The 18152-nt window shown below is 41.7% G+C and overlaps 1 protein-coding gene across 8 annotated transcripts in view; it reads left to right on the top strand.

The window, feature by feature from the left end:
- CNOT1 (CCR4-NOT transcription complex subunit 1) overlaps positions 1-16545 on the top strand; it is a 90136-nt gene extending 73591 nt beyond the window's left edge. For 4 of the 8 annotated variants that reach the window (XM_074968444.1, XM_074968443.1, XM_074968445.1 and 1 more), the window contains exons 36-49: positions 588-730; positions 1375-1483; positions 1577-1746; positions 2793-3045; positions 6614-6862; positions 7429-7592; positions 7858-7975; positions 8503-8604; positions 9033-9206; positions 11640-11789; positions 12891-13071; positions 14301-14433; positions 14667-14801; positions 15501-16545. In XM_074968444.1, the coding sequence (XP_074824545.1) occupies positions 588-730; positions 1375-1483; positions 1577-1746; positions 2793-3045; positions 6614-6862; positions 7429-7592; positions 7858-7975; positions 8503-8604; positions 9033-9206; positions 11640-11789; positions 12891-13071; positions 14301-14433; positions 14667-14801; positions 15501-15579 (2160 nt within the window). In that variant the 3' untranslated portion in view covers positions 15580-16545. The remainder of the gene's footprint in view (positions 1-587; positions 731-1374; positions 1484-1576; positions 1747-2792; positions 3046-6613; positions 6863-7428; positions 7593-7857; positions 7976-8502; positions 8605-9032; positions 9207-11639; positions 11790-12890; positions 13072-14300; positions 14434-14666; positions 14802-15500) is intronic. The other 4 variants (XM_074968449.1, XM_074968447.1, XM_074968446.1 and 1 more) reach the window with 1 other exon arrangement.
- Positions 16546-18152: the final 1607 nt, after the last annotated feature.

The following is an 18152-nucleotide window of genomic DNA, read 5'->3' on the forward strand; positions in this document are numbered from 1 at the left end:
AAGGATACTACTAAGTAGAGCATATTACAATACTCCTAACCTAGGGTCTGAGCATGGTATATATGGTTTTATAGTGATGAGTGTCTAGAGATGACAAATGCAGAAGAATCTTGCAAGCTCTGTGTGGAAACTAGTATTAAGATACTCGGTGCCACTGCTCTTTTTTGCAATCCAGGAACAGTGATGGAGCCGAAAGTGCTAAAAGCTGAAAACCAGTGTGAAAGATAGTTTTACGTCCTCAGTAGATGGTGTGGACATCATCATTGATGTTGCAGCCCAAAGAGTTGCAATTTTTTTTCTTACTGTTTAGTGTTTATATAAAATCACTGCAGAATACTTTGTTAAAATCTTTGTGGAGAATGAGCAGTTAACTAAATGCCCTCCGTGTGGTAAACTTATAAGACCTTTCTGGATATTCTAGCATTCTAGCATTATGAGCAGAGATCACTGGTTTTTGGATAGTATTGCAGCTGCCACATTTTAAGGTTAACTGGTTTTGGAGAAAAGTACAAAGTTCATTGATTTTCAGGAGGCAGTAGTGAAGGACTGGGTTTTCCATATGTGCTGACCGGCTGCTTCTCTTCTAGGCTGTTGAGGGCTTACTGGATGCCACCAGTGGTGCGGATGCTGACCTCCTGCTCCGCTACCGTGAGTGTCACCTACTTGTACTAAAAGCTCTGCAGGATGGCCGTGCCTATGGGTCTCCATGGTGTAACAAGCAGATCACCAGGTCAGTAATGGGAGGAAGAGAACACTTGTTTGAATACCTCATACCTTGTCCTCTAGTCTTGAGTTACCATTTGTGATTCCAGAACACTTGTGTGTAAAATGGTATAACTGTACAAAAGACTAACTCCTACATAATTTGTCACTTCCAGTTTGTCTTGAACTAAAACTAGGTGTCTAAGTATTGCTCCTTTGCCCTAGAGATTGATAGGAAGCTACTTTTTATTAAAAGGTTTAAACATACCTCAGGCGTGACAGGTTTATCACTTTTTTTATATAGAGAATCTAATTTGAATAAGTCTTCTGCATGTTGATGTGTTTCTATTAGAGACTGATTCCAGGAGTGCTTGGTAGGTAGACATGTAAGTTTCTATGCTTTGGAAATAGAGCTTCATCGGTTCAGTGTAAAAACCTTTTAAAAAGGACTGATGACCAGAGCTAAGACGTGGCGAAGCTTTAGACTGCTCTGTGATGCAGCTGACTATTCTTAAGCTCAAACACTAACTTGGTGAACCCTGTAGAGGAGATCTCTGTTAGAGTTGAACAATAAATCAGTCTCAAATCTATAGCTGTCTTGAGGTATCATATTTTTCTAATAAGTGCAGCTAGGCTAAACAAGCGTGTATTAAAAAGGTGCAATATTTATAGATGCTTGATTGAATGCCGGGATGAGTATAAGTACAATGTAGAAGCTGTGGAGCTGCTAATCCGCAATCACCTTGTTACCATGCAGCAGTACGATCTTCACTTGGCACAAGTAAGAGTTTTTTCCTTTTGAACACACTTCATGTAATCAGTTCATTAAAGGATTTACACTTCATATTCTTGACTACATTTTCCATCTTGGCAGTCAATGGAGAATGGCTTGAACTACATGGCAGTGGCATTTGCCATGCAGTTGGTGAGGATCTTGTTGGTGGATGAGAGGAGTGTAGCCCATGTAACAGAGGCAGATCTGTTCCACACCATTGAGACTCTGATGAGGATTAATGCTCACTCCAGAGGGAATGCTCCAGAAGGGTGAGATTGAAATACTGGTCAAATACTGAACTTCTCTAAGGTGCTCAATAGTGATCTGATTTAAAATTGTTTAAAACTGTACTCTTTTTTTGCATATTCTCTGACTTAAACTTCCTCTCAGACACATTTCTGCACTAGATTAATCTACTTCTGTCTTGATATCACTGATGTAGTTGCCCCCACCTGATATCACTGATGTAGTTGTCCCCACCTGAAACTCTTCTATATTTAGATTGGTAGCCGTGTTAGTCTGTATCAGCAAAAATAACAAGGAGTCCTTGTGGCACCTTAGACTAACATTTAAACTTCTGCACAAAAACCTGTGTGCACTTCAGAAAAGCAACTGCAATGAGGCTTGCTTTCTCGGGGGGGAGAAAAAGCTCTGTTCACTAGATTCCAACACAAAGATATCAAAAAGATTCTCAAAGTGTCTAAGTTGGTTAGTGTCTCACTCAGCCATTTTAGGTTTGTCTAGATTAGATTAGGCAGAGACTGGCAGAGAATAAACCTGTATTAGCGCACATGTGGTCTCTAACCCAACCTACCTTTTTTTTCATCCTCGACACCCTTTCTGTTGCTGCAGCCAAGTAACTCCTGGCTTGCTCTGATGGTCTGAGATCTTGCATAAGGAACGCTTTCAGTGCTGCCTACTCTGCTGTCACCGATCTGGGTACTAGGCCGTGGCATCTCACTGGTCCCTCTCCTCCTAAGGGCCCCACTAGTCCATAGGAAGTGGAGCTTTCATCCTGTGATGGGAAGGATGGCTCTGCCAAAACACTCAAGTTCGGGGAGTAGGGCTGGGCTTCAAAATTTGACTTTCCCTAAAAATGAGTTGATTTTTGATTGTACAGGGAAGCTACGGGATAAAGCTCCTTCCAGATAATTGTATTACATGTAGCACAATGAGACTAATGTAAGGTATCAGAAGGGCAGTTGCTAAGGTTTACAAGATGCTTTTAATTTATTCTCAATAGCTTCACATTTACACGCTGTTTCCAAAAATAAAATGTATAGGACTAATTCTTAATTTGGGTCTGTTTGACTAGATTACCCCAGTTGATGGAAGTGGTCCGATCCAACTATGAAGCAATGATTGATCGTGCTCATGGAGGCCCTAACTTCATGATGCATTCTGGGATCTCCCAAGCCTCTGAGTATGATGATCCACCAGGCCTGAGGGAGAAGGCAGAGTATCTACTGAGGGAATGGGTGAATCTCTACCATTCAGCTGCAGCTGGCCGTGACAGTACCAAAGCTTTCTCTGCGTTTGTTGGACAGGTAGAGCTTTTGGAAAGAAAGGTGCTTTTTATTCAACATAAGTAGGGTGTGATGCCCTCCATGTTAAAGCACAGTGTTATGTACCAGTGTTAAACATCCTTTTGAAGTTTTCATGAGTATGACTGCTATCAAAATTCTGTCTCTTACCTGCTATGGCATGTTTTTCTCATCACTGATGATAGACACTTTAGTGGAAAATCTCTCCTCCCTTCAGTGATTGTTGTTCCAATTCAGTTACCACAGGAACAAATTGTCAGTGCAGGTTGTGCTTCTACTGAGTAAATCTGGCAGAAGGAGAGCTGCTATTGAGACAGATCTTGGTAATAGCTGCATCAAACGAAATTTGGCTTAACATTGCTTCTCCCCTACACTTAGCAGAAACTGTGTGGCAAAGTCAGTCTAGAGAAACCAATGTCTGGTGGGTGGAAGTGCATCTGATTGCCTCGTCCTACCTGAACAGGAAACACCTTCAATTTTTATCCACTGTTTTTGGAGGAAACTATTAAACTGGATGGGTTAAAATGGTTTCTAAACTTAGACAGTATAAACGATGCCATTCCTCTTGCTTCTACTTTCACACATGACTACAGAGTTTGCCTGAAGAGATGGAACTCTATCCACTTGGGTGGGAGTAGGATGGGGATTGCAGTGAAGAGAAGTGGGAATTAAGTAGCCCAGTGTTTCTACTGACCTTCATTCTTTGGGTGTGGACAAAAATGCAGCCGTTCGACATATGTTGTAAACTGATGCAGCAAGACTTATGCTAAAATGGAATTTGCAGTTAACAGCTGCACTTGCTACAAAGTCAACTTAGCCATGGCTGCAAGGAGAGGAAGTTCCCAATTTACTCTGTAGATTGACTGCTGATATCACTTCCCCCTTCAAAACTATAAGCAGTGAGAACCTAGATAGTCCATAGAAGACTGAGCCACAAAGCAACAGCTATATGAAACCTAAACTGGAGTTCAGGTGTCTCTCTGAGAGGCCAGGGCAAGTGGAATGGTGCCTAGCTAAGGGGTATTGCTTTCTTTATCCATCTATTTGGGTCAGCTCTAACTAGAAGCCCCCACATCCTTTCTTGATGTGAATAATCTAGTCTAGCTTGTAACCTTTTTGACTTGAGAGAGGTTGACAAGCATTGCCAGTTGCAGCTCTCAAACTTCCGGTACTCTCTTCATTCTGGCTTCAGGCCAGGTCATGGCACAGATGGCCCTAGATTAAATAGTCAGTGTTTTTCCTTGTGAGGGATGGGAACTAAATTCATAGTCACTATTTGATCAGCTACTTTCATTACTAATGCCTGTGAAGTATTGCTGATGTAGCTGTGAACTCTGACAGGCATAAAAGGATCGCTTATGTGGCTCCTTTTTTGTATGAGGGGACCAAGAAACTAGTGTGCTTGCTCTTTTTCCCCTGAGTGCTTTTGTGTGACATATAGAAAGAAAGGTACCTACTTTTCTTGGCTTATGTGGGGCTATTGAAAATGCAGCTCAATCACATCACTATCTTCACTTTAAGTCAGCTCTACATCTCCTTTTTATTGGCTCCAGGTGGTGGAGCCTCTTTGCTTCCCTGGTTTCTACAAGAGATTGAGGGCTGTATGAGCACTAGGAGGCTGAAACTCCTGGCAGGCCCTTGACTGTAAGATTCTATTCTCCATGCTGGTCAACACAACAAGCATTTTGTAATCTTTTCTCTTTCCTTGAGGTGGTGGTGCAGTATGGGTAAAAACAAATCGTGCACAACCTGGGCTACTCCATACACCCTCTAGGGAAGGGACCTTACTACCCTCCCTGCAGCCTAGACGATCCCCCTTCCCTGCACCAAAACACGTTTGTTTGAGTGAGGCAGATAACCCTCTGTAAAAACACACTCTAGCCCATAAAAGAGCAGCTACATAGTGTATAGTAATGTCTCGCTTTCTGGCTGGCTGTAAAAGCTATATGGTGCTCTCCATAAAGATGGATACTGTATATGTTGCAACTTGCACCTATATTGATTTTTGTTTTTGTTTAACTTGTTGCCTTGCCATCACAGTCGGTCTTTAGGGAGAGTAAATTATGTTGTGTATGCTCTTTCTGCTTCTTGTCATATAACCACCCTTTATGGGTCTTGTATATAACTCTTTGTAGCATGTTTCTCTACCTCTTGTCTCCACTCTCCATGAGCTATTTCAGTCCCACTTCGCCCCCTTAATGAACAGTAAGAAAATGGCTTTGGTGAAATTTTAGGCTACTTTACACCCTGAACAAATTTCATCAGGGCTGCTAGATATTTCATAAGTCTTTATTTGGAAAGGTTTGGAATAACTGAAAGCTTTTTGAAATGCTTTGCTGTAGTCTTGACTTTTTCCTTAAGTTACATGAGACTTTTTTTTTTAAAAAAAGGAGCTCTGGTAACAATTGGACAAGGGGATAGGGCTCAAAACAGTCTGTCTGCTTTCATTAAATACTATCACCTCTTCCGCAACGCCTCCTTAAATCGGGAAGGAGCACGTCTTACAACAAAGCAGGCATGTGCCTTCACTTTTCCAAAGCCACTTCATAAGTTCTAAAAGCTTCCCCAGAAAGTTTGACATGGCTACTCATGCCAGTTTCACTGCAGTAGAATTTCTGCTGCTTTTAAGTACGCTGACAGCATGGCTGTAGCAACTTCCAAAAAGGTTTGTTCAAGAACTGCAAAGTTGGTGTCCACTACTAATCTGAATCTGAGGGGGGATAGCTCAGTGGTTTGAGCATTGGCCTGCTAAACCCAGGGTTGTGAGTTCAGTCCTTGAGGGGGCCATTTAGGGATCTTGGGCAAAAATTGGGGATTGGTCCTGCTTTGAGCAGGGGGTTGGACTAGATGATGACCTGAAGTCCCTTCCAACCCTGATATTCTATAATTCTGTGATGCTAATAGCTTACTCCTGTTTAACCTTGTACTTTGGTAACAAACCCAAAAGAGATTTTTATCTAGAGATATGGGCACTGGCCATTGAAACTCTGTAGAGTTTAGCATTCCTTTTGGCATGTTATGTTCCTATGAAAAAATTTATCTTCCTTAACCGGTGAAGTACAGTATCCTACTATGAGTTAACAAGTAGATTTGTAGCACTATAGTCCAACAAGGCATCAGGCAAACTTTACCAACCCCAGTAACTCTGATGCAGTCTGTAGGCTCCTAAAGGTGGGGCAACTTGAACTCTTGCCTCCACTCTTCTCCTTCCAAGGCTTAAGCCACCAGTAGCAGAGGAAGGATACTGCTGCACTGACAGTGAACCACACTTCATCAGCTCTGATGGTTGAAAAGTAGGATCACGTGTTTTTTTTTCCCTCAATTTAGAAGCAGGTGCCATTGATAAAGTACTTTTATGTAGGAGCACAGCTTTAACTCTCTCTAGCTGTTCCCATTTGCTTTAGAAACATCTGTTTTGGGAGTAAATGAAGGAGGTAATCTGCTGCCTGTTTCTTTTTACAGAGGTAGCTGAGTTACATCCATGTTGCATGGTAGATGAATTATCATAAAATGTTACTTGTTTGCTTCAGTATAACAGTGAAGTTTTTTTTAAATTACCGTATTCTGAGGGTTTTTCTTGTCCTTGTAATAGATGCACCAGCAAGGAATCCTGAAAACGGATGACCTGATAACTCGGTTCTTTCGTCTTTGCACTGAAATGTGTGTTGAAATCAGCTATCGTGCTCAGGCTGAGCAGCAGCACAATCCTGCCGCCAATCCCACCATGATCAGAGCCAAGTGCTACCACAACCTGGATGCCTTTGTGCGGCTTATCGCACTGCTAGTGAAGCACTCTGGGGAGGCAACCAACACTGTCACAAAGATCAACCTGCTGAACAAGGTTGGAAATCTTCCCTCTTCCAAGCAGTACTTGGCATGCTTAGATTACATAACCTGATGTATTTCTGCTTATGAGCTAAAACATAGGCCTTAACTTGGGGCGGGGCAGACTGTCTGAGATGGGAACTAAACTTTCAGATGACTCTTAAAATGGAGTATAGGCAGGACTGCAGGCGAAGCCAGGTAGCTTTCTCCGTGATACGGAACCTTTGACCAATGTCAAATATGGTATCTGTCGTTTTTGTTGCTGAAAAGGCCAATGCTGTCAGATTTTAAAAATGAACATAAAGTGCCCCAGATACAAAAAATAGCTTAAGGCAGAAACCCACAAAAAATAGCTTAAGGCAGAAACCCACAAAAAATAGCATTTGGTTGGGTGAGAACTCGGATCTGTTTTGTGAGGCTGAGCTGCACACTTAATGGGCAATAATCAATGTGGTGCGCTCCGGTTACCAAAATGGCTTTCAGCTCTTTATTAGTACTCTGAATGCAGGCTTTGACTGTAGTGAAATGGTTTCTACAATTGACACATTAAAAACAGTGAAGCTTGTTGATTCATTTCTTTAGGTTCTTGGTATAGTGGTGGGAGTTCTCCTCCAGGACCATGATGTTCGGCAGAGTGAATTTCAGCAGCTTCCTTACCACCGCATTTTCATCATGTTGCTGTTAGAATTAAATGCTCCTGAACACGTGCTGGAGACCATCAACTTCCAGACCCTTACAGCCTTCTGGTATGTACTTCTGAATGAATGGCTGTTGCAGAGAACTTAAGCATTCCACTGGGGTGAGGACTTGGATTTAAAAGTAACTTGACCGCTCCATAGTGGCAGCTCTGATCATTTTTGTAACCATTAGTATCCTGTATTGTCTGTTAATGGAGGTTATTAGTAAAACGTAGATGCTAATGTCTTATGCACTACGTACATTCTCTCTCAACATTTGTGAAAACAAGTCTTACCGCTGTGTGCTCTTAATCACCTTTAACTTTTCTTTCAGTAACACATTTCACATCCTGAGGCCTACAAAAGCTCCAGGTTTTGTTTATGCCTGGCTGGAACTGATCTCCCATCGGATATTTATTGCGAGAATGCTGGCACATACACCACAGCAGAAGGTGTGGCTGCAGTTTATCTTCCATAAATTATAAAACTCTTACTGAGAAGGGTGCTTAACTGATTTGATGCTGTTTCACTTTTTTAGTGCATTATTTGCATGTCTTCACATGTAGTTTTCTGTATTCACAGTAACAACTACATGGAGGGAAGACTGACTAGGGCATTTTGTAAATAAGGGTTTCCACTGTAAACCAAATCATCAAATTTACCATAAGCTTTCTGTCACTGTCAGAGGTTGTACTGGTCATTGCTTTCCATGTCACTTAAGCATAGCATGCTTGGTGCTATACAAAACATAGAGGAAGACTTTTCTTCAATACATATTCCAGGTAACCCTGAAGCCCTCAGAAAACTGGAGCTGTACTGTAGTCATTGACTAGTCGTAGTGCAAATGATCATTTCAAACTTAGATGGGGATACGTCTAAACATGATGTATCTCTGACTCTGCTTTTTACCAAACTGTAACAATCCAGGTTTAATTGCTTTTGTTTATACATTACTTATGTGGTGGTTTTCTCTTGGCAGGGTTGGCCTATGTATGCCCAGCTGCTAATTGATCTCTTCAAGTACTTGGCTCCTTTCCTTAGAAATGTGGAACTCACTAAACCTATGCAAATTCTCTACAAGGTAAACAGTATTGGCTGATGCAGGTATTTTCCAGGAAAGCACTTTGAAGATGGGTTAGAGTGCACAGGACAACTTATTTTTGTTAGCTGAATATAAATTACTATCTTTTGTGAATTAGAGGTTAATTTAAGTACAGTTTAGTATTTACACTGGTCAAGAAATCAGTGCTTGACTGTTAATCACAGGTAACTGATCAGAGGTTGATAGTAAGCTGAAACTGTGCTGTAAGACACTGGAGACCAGGGAATGGATTTGTCTGCTAAACACTGGGTTATTAAACTCATTACCAGGAAGAAGAAACTTTGATCACATGATGCATCAGGAAGAAAAAGGCCTCCTCCTTTTTGCTTGTCTGGCTGTGGTACAGTTGCTGTTGGGGGAAGCTCAGAACCTGCTAATTACATGCCCCATTCCTTTTTCTTTTGTAGGGCACTCTGCGTGTGTTGCTGGTCTTATTGCATGATTTCCCAGAATTCCTTTGTGACTACCACTATGGGTTCTGTGATGTGATCCCACCGAACTGTATCCAACTAAGGAATCTGATCCTGAGTGCCTTCCCACGTAACATGAGGCTTCCAGATCCTTTCACTCCCAACCTAAAAGTACGTAGCACTCGGTCTCAAACTATCACACATAAGGAAACAATGGGAAACTTTATTGCATGGCTTCTTTTAAATCTAATATGAAAGGGAGTGTAACTTCAGAAACAGTCCTATTTTGATAAACACAACAATCTAGAAGTTCCTAAGGTATGTAACACTTTTGGATATGCAATTAATCATTGGAATTAGTTAAGTAAAATAGCCTGTTATAATTGCAGGCTTCAGAGTAGCAGCTGTGTTAGTCTGTATTTGCAGGAAGAAAAGGAGCTGTAGCTCACGAAAGCTTATGCACAAATAAATTTTAGTCTCTAAGGTGCCACAAGTCCTCCTTTTCTTTCTGTTATAATTATAACTTGGTATAATAGTCTTTAATTGACATTGCTGTAGCACTCAGTGTGCTAGAGACTTTCCAGAGAGAGAGAAACTCAGTCCTCATCCTGTAGAACATAAATACAAGACCCTGGCCCTGCAATCGGATCCACATGGATAGACAGCTGCACATGTGTGGTGCTTCACTGATGCCAGTGGATCTTTGCATGGCTGCAGGGGTCTGCCTGTATGGATCCAATTGCAGGATCAGGTCCTTTGGCTTTCTTAGCTCAGCTGAGGAGCATTAAACAGGAAGCTGGCTTTCTCACAGTAAAATACCGTAAGGGTTTTAGATATGAAAATCTGAAGCAAATAGAGGCTTTTTTGATCATGCTTGACTACTAAACACTGGAGCAAAGATATTGAGGCCACCACTTAAGACCAGTGGAGGTATGATATCGGGATTAATGCCCCCTTCTCTAGCATTCCAGTGGTATGTACTACACTAGTTTACCTCCTGTTCGCTTATCTGTGAAACCACTGACTACTTTGGCAGTCTTCCATATTGGTTCAGTATGTTCTTTTTCTTAAAGGAAGAAAGTCAGTTAAACAGAGCTCAGCTGACAACTTACACTTCATTTCTTGGTCTGGTTTCTAGAAGTTGGAGGTATACAGTATATTTCATCCACCCTGGTGTATGCTTGGCTGGAATCCAGTTGAGCAACCAGTGAAAAGAGCAATTGTCCTCTCTATTGGATCAAAAAAATGAAGTGCTTTCTGCATGGTGTACTTACGACTCTTCTCAAAATACACATTAGTTACTTACTGTCTCCAGTAATTTTTTTTAGATCAGCCATTCTGAAGTGTCATAAACTTTAATAGAATTACTGCTTTGGCCTATTTAAATCCTGAAGACCATAGTCTTCTAATCCACATAATGGGTACGGCTGCAGCAGTGAGAGTTTCCCCACAAGTCCCAGTGTGCCCTCGTTGCCAAGGCCAATGGCATATTGGACTGTATTAGTAGGAGCGCTGGCAGCAGATCAAGGCAAGTGATTATTCCCCTCTATTCGACACTGGTGAGGCCAAACCTGGAGTATTGTGTCAAGTTTTGGTCGCCCACTACAGAAAGGATGTGGACAAATTGGAGAAAGTCCAGTGGAGGGCAATGAAAATGATTAGGGGGCTGGGACACATGGCTTAGGAGGAGAGGCTCAGGGAACTGGGCTTATTTAGTCTGCAGAAAAGAAGAGTGAGGGGGGATTTGATAGCAGCCTTCAACTACCTGAAGGGGGTGGGGTTTCCAAAGAGGATGGAGCTCGGCTGTTCTCAGTGGTGGCAGATGACAGAACAAGGAGCAATGGTCTCAAGTTGCAGTGGGGGAGGTCTCGGTTGGATATTAGGAAACACTGTTTCACTGGGAGGGTGAAGCACTGGAATGGGTTACCTAGGGAAGTGGTGGAATCTCCATCGTTAGAGGTTTTTAAGGCCTGGATTGACAAAGCCTTGGCTGGGATGATTTAGTTGGTGTTGGTCCTGCTTTGAGCAGGGGGTTGGACTGGAAGAGACTTCAGGAGGTCATCTAACTAATATTCTATGATCCCTTACTGCATGAACCACCTCTAGAAGTGGTAGGAGTTACATTTTTTAATGGCCCCTTTTGTTTTAGTCTTCCTTGTTGAGACTGCAGAAAAGAGAACTGAATGTGGATGGCAGTTTTTGATGTGGGAGCTAGAACAAGACTTCTAAATCCACTTCACACACACATCCGTCATGGTCTTTGAATGCTACCAGTCTGGGCTGATTTCAGACAGTTGATTTAGAGTGGCCACGCTGTGTATCCCATTATCAGTCTTATGACCTACCCAGTCTTCAGCAATTTGTAAGTGACATCAGATTAAGAAACCAGCTATTCTGAAGTCTGAAAACCAAGATAAAGAGCTCCAGCCCTGCGCCAGGCAAATTGAATTTCATGTTATACCTTCTGGTATAAAAATGTATAGTTAGGAGTGGCTAGTATGGCGAACTTAAACTTGCTTTCCTTAGAAAGTCTTGCAACAATAATTTTGGATTAAAATAGCAGGAATTGGTTAAAGGATTATTAACTGAGTTTTTCTTTGGCAGGTGGACATGTTAAGTGAGATTAATATTGCACCACGGATACTCACCAACTTTACTGGAGTGATGCCCCCTCAGTTCAAAAAAGATTTGGATTCCTATCTCAAAACTCGCTCTCCTGTCACTTTCCTGTCTGACTTGCGCAGCAATCTACAGGTTAGTGGATCCATCCTTGAAAATGTTTTTAGAGTCTAAGGCTGAAAACCATGTAGGAAGTGAGATAATATGACTCAGCGGGTATAAAATACTATGTGATGTACTCTTTGGAAGATGTGACTGGGATAAGAGCCTCCCAAAATGCTCTTTCCTGCTAGATACTCCGTGTTTTTCCCAGTGCACAACAAATATAATTTGCTAATTTAGTATCACCAAGAGGAATGTGGTGTTTTGACAGAGGGAGTGTTAACTGCAGTGATCCTCAAGCAATGTAGCTTTGAGAAGAATCCATCTTAGTCCTGTAAAAAAAATAGGACTTCACTTGCCATTCAGGGTACCATAAACTCCTACTCCTGAAACTGCTTCAGTGCATGAATTGGCAAAAATTCTCCAAACCAATGTGTTCTGATGGTTTCATCCTGCAGTGAGAGCCCCTGGTACCAGTGGGCTGAGTAGGTGTCCAAGTCTGCTGTCTTTTTTCAGCAGTTCTCAAATCAGCTTAGCATTTATAACCTGGACATCTTTGAGACTCTCACCAGACTTTATTGCATTCACCTCAACTAATCAGTTTCTAAAAGTGATTAAACAAGTTCAAGTCAGAAGTTGCTTTTGAGTCACTTGTTAATGGAAATTCCTTTTTATTTGTGTAATTATACATTCAGATTTGGTACATGGTTTCATGCAGTTGCAGATGTTTCATGTATACACAAACACTTCTGAAAATCAGGCCATGGAAGCTAAAGACCACTTTAGTGTATGAATGTGAATTCAGTAACTGCAGAGCTTGACCTGCCACAGAATTAGGTACTAAAGGTTGGCTATTAGGACCTAATTTAGGCTGTAATTTTAATTGAGTCTGTCTCAGGTCTGTCATACTCTTTTTTTTTTTTTTTTTTTAGTTTAGAGAGAGGTATTGGCAAGCACTATCTACAAAGTAAGAAACCCAAATTTGAGACTTTAGATTTATAATTAGACATTACTTTCTGCATAAAGCAGATATTTGAATGCTGAAAATCTCTTCAAATCATTCGTTCACACAGTCCCTAAGAACTCTGAAGGATTGTAAAAAGCTAACCTTTTTCTTGTGCTGTGCCTACCTAGGTATCAAATGAACCTGGCAATCGCTACAACATCCAGCTGATTAATGCACTAGTGCTCTATGTAGGCACTCAGGCTATTGCACATATTCACAACAAAGGCAGCACACCCTCTATGAGCACTATCACCCATTCAGCTCACATGGACATCTTCCAGAACTTGGCTGTGGACCTGGACACAGAAGGTAAGTGGAACTTCTCTGGATCGGTTGTTTGCTTCTAGCCTGAAATGGTTCTTGAAACCTTCTTAGTTAAGAGAGCAGATTAGTTCTGGTTTCAGAGTAGCAGCCGTGTTAGTCTGTATTCGCAAAAAGAAAAGGAGGACTTGTGGCACCTTAGAGACTAACCAGTTTATTTGAGCATAAGCTTTCGTGAGCTACAGCTCACTTCATCGGATGCATCCGATGAAGTGAGCTGTAGCTCACAAAAGCTTATGCTCAAATAAATTGGTTAGTCTCTAAGGTGCCACAAGTCCTCCTTTTCTTTTTGCAGATTAGTTCTGGGTACTGTGGAAAAAACTGAAATACCACTTAACTGCTAGTGGTTTTGTATTAAGCAACACTGCATTAGAAGATAGAATTCTGAATACCCTAAAAATATTTTATTGGAACTAAACTTATCTGAAACACATGGACAATTCACCAAGTAAAAAGTTAATTTTGGAGAGAACTAGATTTTGAATCTTGTTGGAGGAAATATTGATTCTTTCCTCTAGTGGAGACTTACTTATGTGATGAGATCGGCTAGTCACCCTCCCACCCCCTTTACGCAGTATAACCTTTAAGTGTAGTGAGCTTTGCTTCAAGATAGACACCAAGGTCATGTTCTCTAGAGTCTGGAATAATCGGCACACAAACTGATATTTCTGTCCTGGGAGGATTTAATAAATAGCATCCATCCAAGATTAGTAGTAGTGGGTAAGATTGCAAAAGTTAGATTTACACCTGCATGGCTTGTGAAATATAAAGTGTTATAACAGGATAATACTCGGCATGTAACACTTCATTTTGAAACTTTCATCTTTTAAAGTGCTTTATGAATATTAATTAACATAATAGAAGATTCTGAATTTGGAGTAGGAATGTTGCTTTGGCAGCGAATTTTGAATCGGTACAATGAAAGGAAATCTTGTCCAGCCTTCCTGGGCCAGTTGCAGACCTGAGGGGATGCACGGCTTTGAAACACCTCTCATGAGGAGGAAGCCCAGACTCTTGGTACAAGAACTCCAGCTGGGATCGGTGTTGTGAAGCACCCCTAATTTTTTTTAGCTTTTTTAAACTGAAGTTTCTTTAAACTATGTAGTGCAGAGCCGTACAACTGAATCCATAAGCGGTGCTAGGGTGCTTCCTTGCGACACTGTGTTGTCTAAGGGAAACCAATTCCTTCCTACTAAACGCCTGCTCTCTCTTTCCAGGTCGGTACCTCTTCTTGAATGCAATTGCCAATCAGCTGCGGTACCCAAACAGCCATACGCACTATTTCAGTTGTACCATGCTTTACCTATTTGCAGAGGCCAATACTGAGGCTATCCAGGAACAGATCACTAGGTGAGGAGGGGCAGTTACATTCACAACCTTTATAGTTCAACTTTTCACTTTGCTTGACATTAAATGACTTCTAGTGTTGGAGGCAGGTGTTGAGTTGTATAATGTTACTGTCTAGTGCTACAGAAAAAGCAAACCTGTGTGTTCTCTTCACTGGGCTGTAGCTGTAAATATCCTTGTGTGTCTAGGAGATCTGTGTTGAGCCTTCCCTGTTTTTTTTTCTTTGTGTACTTCAGGGTACTGTTGGAACGACTGATTGTAAATAGGCCTCACCCATGGGGTCTCCTCATTACCTTCATTGAGCTGATAAAAAATCCAGCGTTTAAATTCTGGAACCATGAGTTTGTTCACTGTGCTCCAGAAATTGAGAAGTGAGTAGATAACTTTTTGTATGGTTTAATTACAAACTCGTGCTCACTTGGTTTATTCAGTCACATAATGGAAATATCAGTGGTGATATTCCATTTCATACTAAGCTGACACAGCCCCATTGGATAAAATAGGTGACAATAAATATTACTACTTTGGCCTTGTAAAATACTTTATGTGGATAGATATCTAAGTGCATCCATAAAGCAGGTGAAATAATTGCATTTTACAGATTGTGGGGAAAGAGGCACAATGTTAGAATACGTTGGCAGAAGTGAGACTAGAATTTGTCCTACTCCCAGGACAGTTTACTGTCCACCTCACTGTGGTGCCTCTGTTTGCATATTTGATTGCATAACCCCATGACAGCATGTTCCCATGTAATTAGATATTTCATAAATCTCTAAATGTTGTGTTCAGTAGTGGAAGGTGGCTTTCTTTTTGAAAGTCTCAAATCAATGTATTCCTGTCTGAAAGCTAAATCAATCAAACTGGAAAAAGAACGATCCATTATGCTGTAGCTTCCATGACTGCTACTTCAGACTAGCATCTCAAAATGCAGCTTGGTGCTACATGGGTTGTGAACGCTTGTATTCCTATGGTTATAGGAAATCCCCGTGTTGAAGGTGTCTCAAAATGAAGATTTTTAGACTGAACTCTAGCTCGGTCTCTCAACTTTTTGCTCTTCTGTCCATGTTTAGGTTGTTTCAGTCAGTTGCACAGTGCTGCATGGGGCAGAAGCAGGCACAGCAAGTGATGGAAGGGACTGGTGCCAGTTAGATGAACTGCAGCTTGTATTGTAAGCGTGCCAGCCTGGAGGTCCCCTTCCCATCAAACTGACAGAAGAATCCTTAAAGCTCTTCCTGACCTTCCCAGCCCCTCGATTTGAGTACACACAAGCAGCCTTTGGGTGAAAGTCTGTGTGGCATGTTCCAAAGTTTAAAGCAAAATTTTGACTCTTGGCCAAAATTCAGAAGATGCTGTGAATATCATTTTGAACTAGTGTAAATACATGGAACCGAAACGTTTGTCTGGACTTCTTGGGTTTGTGCAAATTGTGTTAAAGGCAGGTAGATAACTGGTGCCTGTCCAGCTTGTAATAAAGGGGCAGCTGCTGATGCCAAGCACTTGTCTAGGGCAGACCTCCTTGTCCTGACATTCCCGGACTCCCAAAGAATATTGAAAAGCCAGTTTTAAATATTATGTAACTTATTTTTTTTCTTTGTGGATGGGGGACCTTTAAATCACTAAGTTGTTTAAAAAAAAAGAAGTGGATGTGTTGGGATATGGGAATACTATGGAATGTGGGAGGGAGGGGTTGGGATCAAGGTCTAGTGTTGCTTCTTCCTCCTGCCCCCCAATCAACTGCTGACAGTGGGGGGAGGTAGGCTTCAGAGCCCTCCTCCTTTCTGTTTGGAGAAGATAAACGTCAGGCCCTTTGGGAGAGGGTCGGCTGTTTTTAGTAGAGAGACAAGGCCTATAGCATTTTTTTCCCCCTGACACTTGTAAATTTTGGAAGGGGGGACCTAAATCTAGAACTGTCCCCTGTGGCCACACAGCATAAGTTTGTAAAAAGAACAAAGGACCAATACAGCCCATTTTGTAAGGATTTTGAATGTTTTGTAAATGTATTGGTCCATGTGTTGTATTTTGTAGCCTTTCTAGTTCTTGGGCTTTAGTTCTCCCACTTCTTGTATGTATGCATACTGTAGTTACACATTAAAGTCATGACATGCAGCAAGTGCAGCTCTGCTTATTCGGTAGTACCATTATACACAACACTGTTCTAGTCATTCGCCTGAAAGACACTATAGTACAATACTACCTGGGCCAGGCCTCTTAGACATGTTTTGAACTTGAGCTAATGCTGAGAAAATTCAAGTAAATGTCACGTTTGTAACTCCAATCTCAAAGGAGAGGATGGTAGTGTAAACATGAGGGAGGCTCATTAGGTTAATCACAAATTCACATGCACAAATGATGACATTAGCAGTTTGTCAAAACATCCAAACTTGAGCTTTGGGTACTTTCCTAGCTAGACTAGCCTCTGTGTTAATATAGCATTATGGGAAAGTGGATAAAGCAGTAAACTAGCTCAGTTGTCTTAATTCTTGGTGACCAAGTAAATATAATTCCTGCATGCATTCCCTCAAAGGAATCTGATCTTATTAATGTGTAGCTGTCTTTTAATTACTGACACTTAATAGGGTGGCTTTCATCCATCAAGGTTCAGTTTGACAACTTCATGTAAAAATGCCCACTTATTTTTCTTAAACTCCACACAGTAGCCTACAAAGAGTTACTTGTTCATCTTAATGTTGTCTTCCTTGGCAACACACAAACTAGAGCTAAGGATCCAACAATGGTGAACTCTGGCACCCTAAACTGTCTCTGAACAGTGTTTTTGTACAGCACATCTCTACAATACTTCAGAGGCAGTTGGACAAAACCTAAGCAGTTCTGGCAGGCAGGCCACCACCTGCACTGAACTCCAGCTGAATGTGGTGAGAGGCCTTACTAGTTATTAGCAGGGATCCTAGTTTATGGAAAACTTTGGATTTTTTCTCTTCATGAGTAAAATGAAACCTGACCACAGAAGCCCTGCCACATTGTGTGCTCCCTATGGTAAATGAATTTCTAGGGTACTTGGTCATTTGTTGCAGATACCAACAAAAACCCTAGGTTCCCCTTTTCTTTCCTAGCTTGGGCTGCAGCAGTGCTTTGGATACCAGCAGCAGAGGTGCTGTTATCCAGTCAACTAACTGCTTTTCAGCTGTAGCAGCCCATATCAAGAACTGAACTAAATAGTCACTGAAGGGAGTGGATAGATGCCTGGCCAGCATTAGTTATGCTGAAGTTCTAGCATGTCTGGTTTTTAATCAAGCAATGTCTCAAAAGACTGAGCCTGTTCCTACAAAATTGCCTGAAGCTGGCAAAGCAGAATGAGGGAGAGCATCATTGCCCGGTTGCAGTGAAGTTGGGGGGTGCTGGCTAAGGGCTTCCTTCTCTTTAGTGGGCACCTATATTAGGGTCCTGCCATACAGTGAATTCTATCTGGGTGAAGGAAGCAGGCCTGTGGCTAGACCCTGGGCAATGCAACCATGGCTTAAGACCAGTAGCTGAGGTCAAAAGCCAGTGTGCACACACCCTGTGGTTAATCCCACAGTAGTATTTCAGGTCACTCATGGTGAAGGAAAAGCTCACTGCCCCACCACTTTCAGTTGGTGGGAGAAATGCAAGCCCATCTTCCATCCCCTGCCTACTTAAAGGCTTCAACTACTGCAGTGGTGAATAAGGGGAAATCAGGGACCCAGCTGTCAACTGGACAAGTACAAGTGATTAAAAGAAGACAG

Source organism: Natator depressus, chromosome 12, assembly GCF_965152275.1.
Source record: "Natator depressus isolate rNatDep1 chromosome 12, rNatDep2.hap1, whole genome shotgun sequence".
Classification (NCBI taxonomy): Eukaryota; Metazoa; Chordata; order Testudines; family Cheloniidae; genus Natator; species Natator depressus.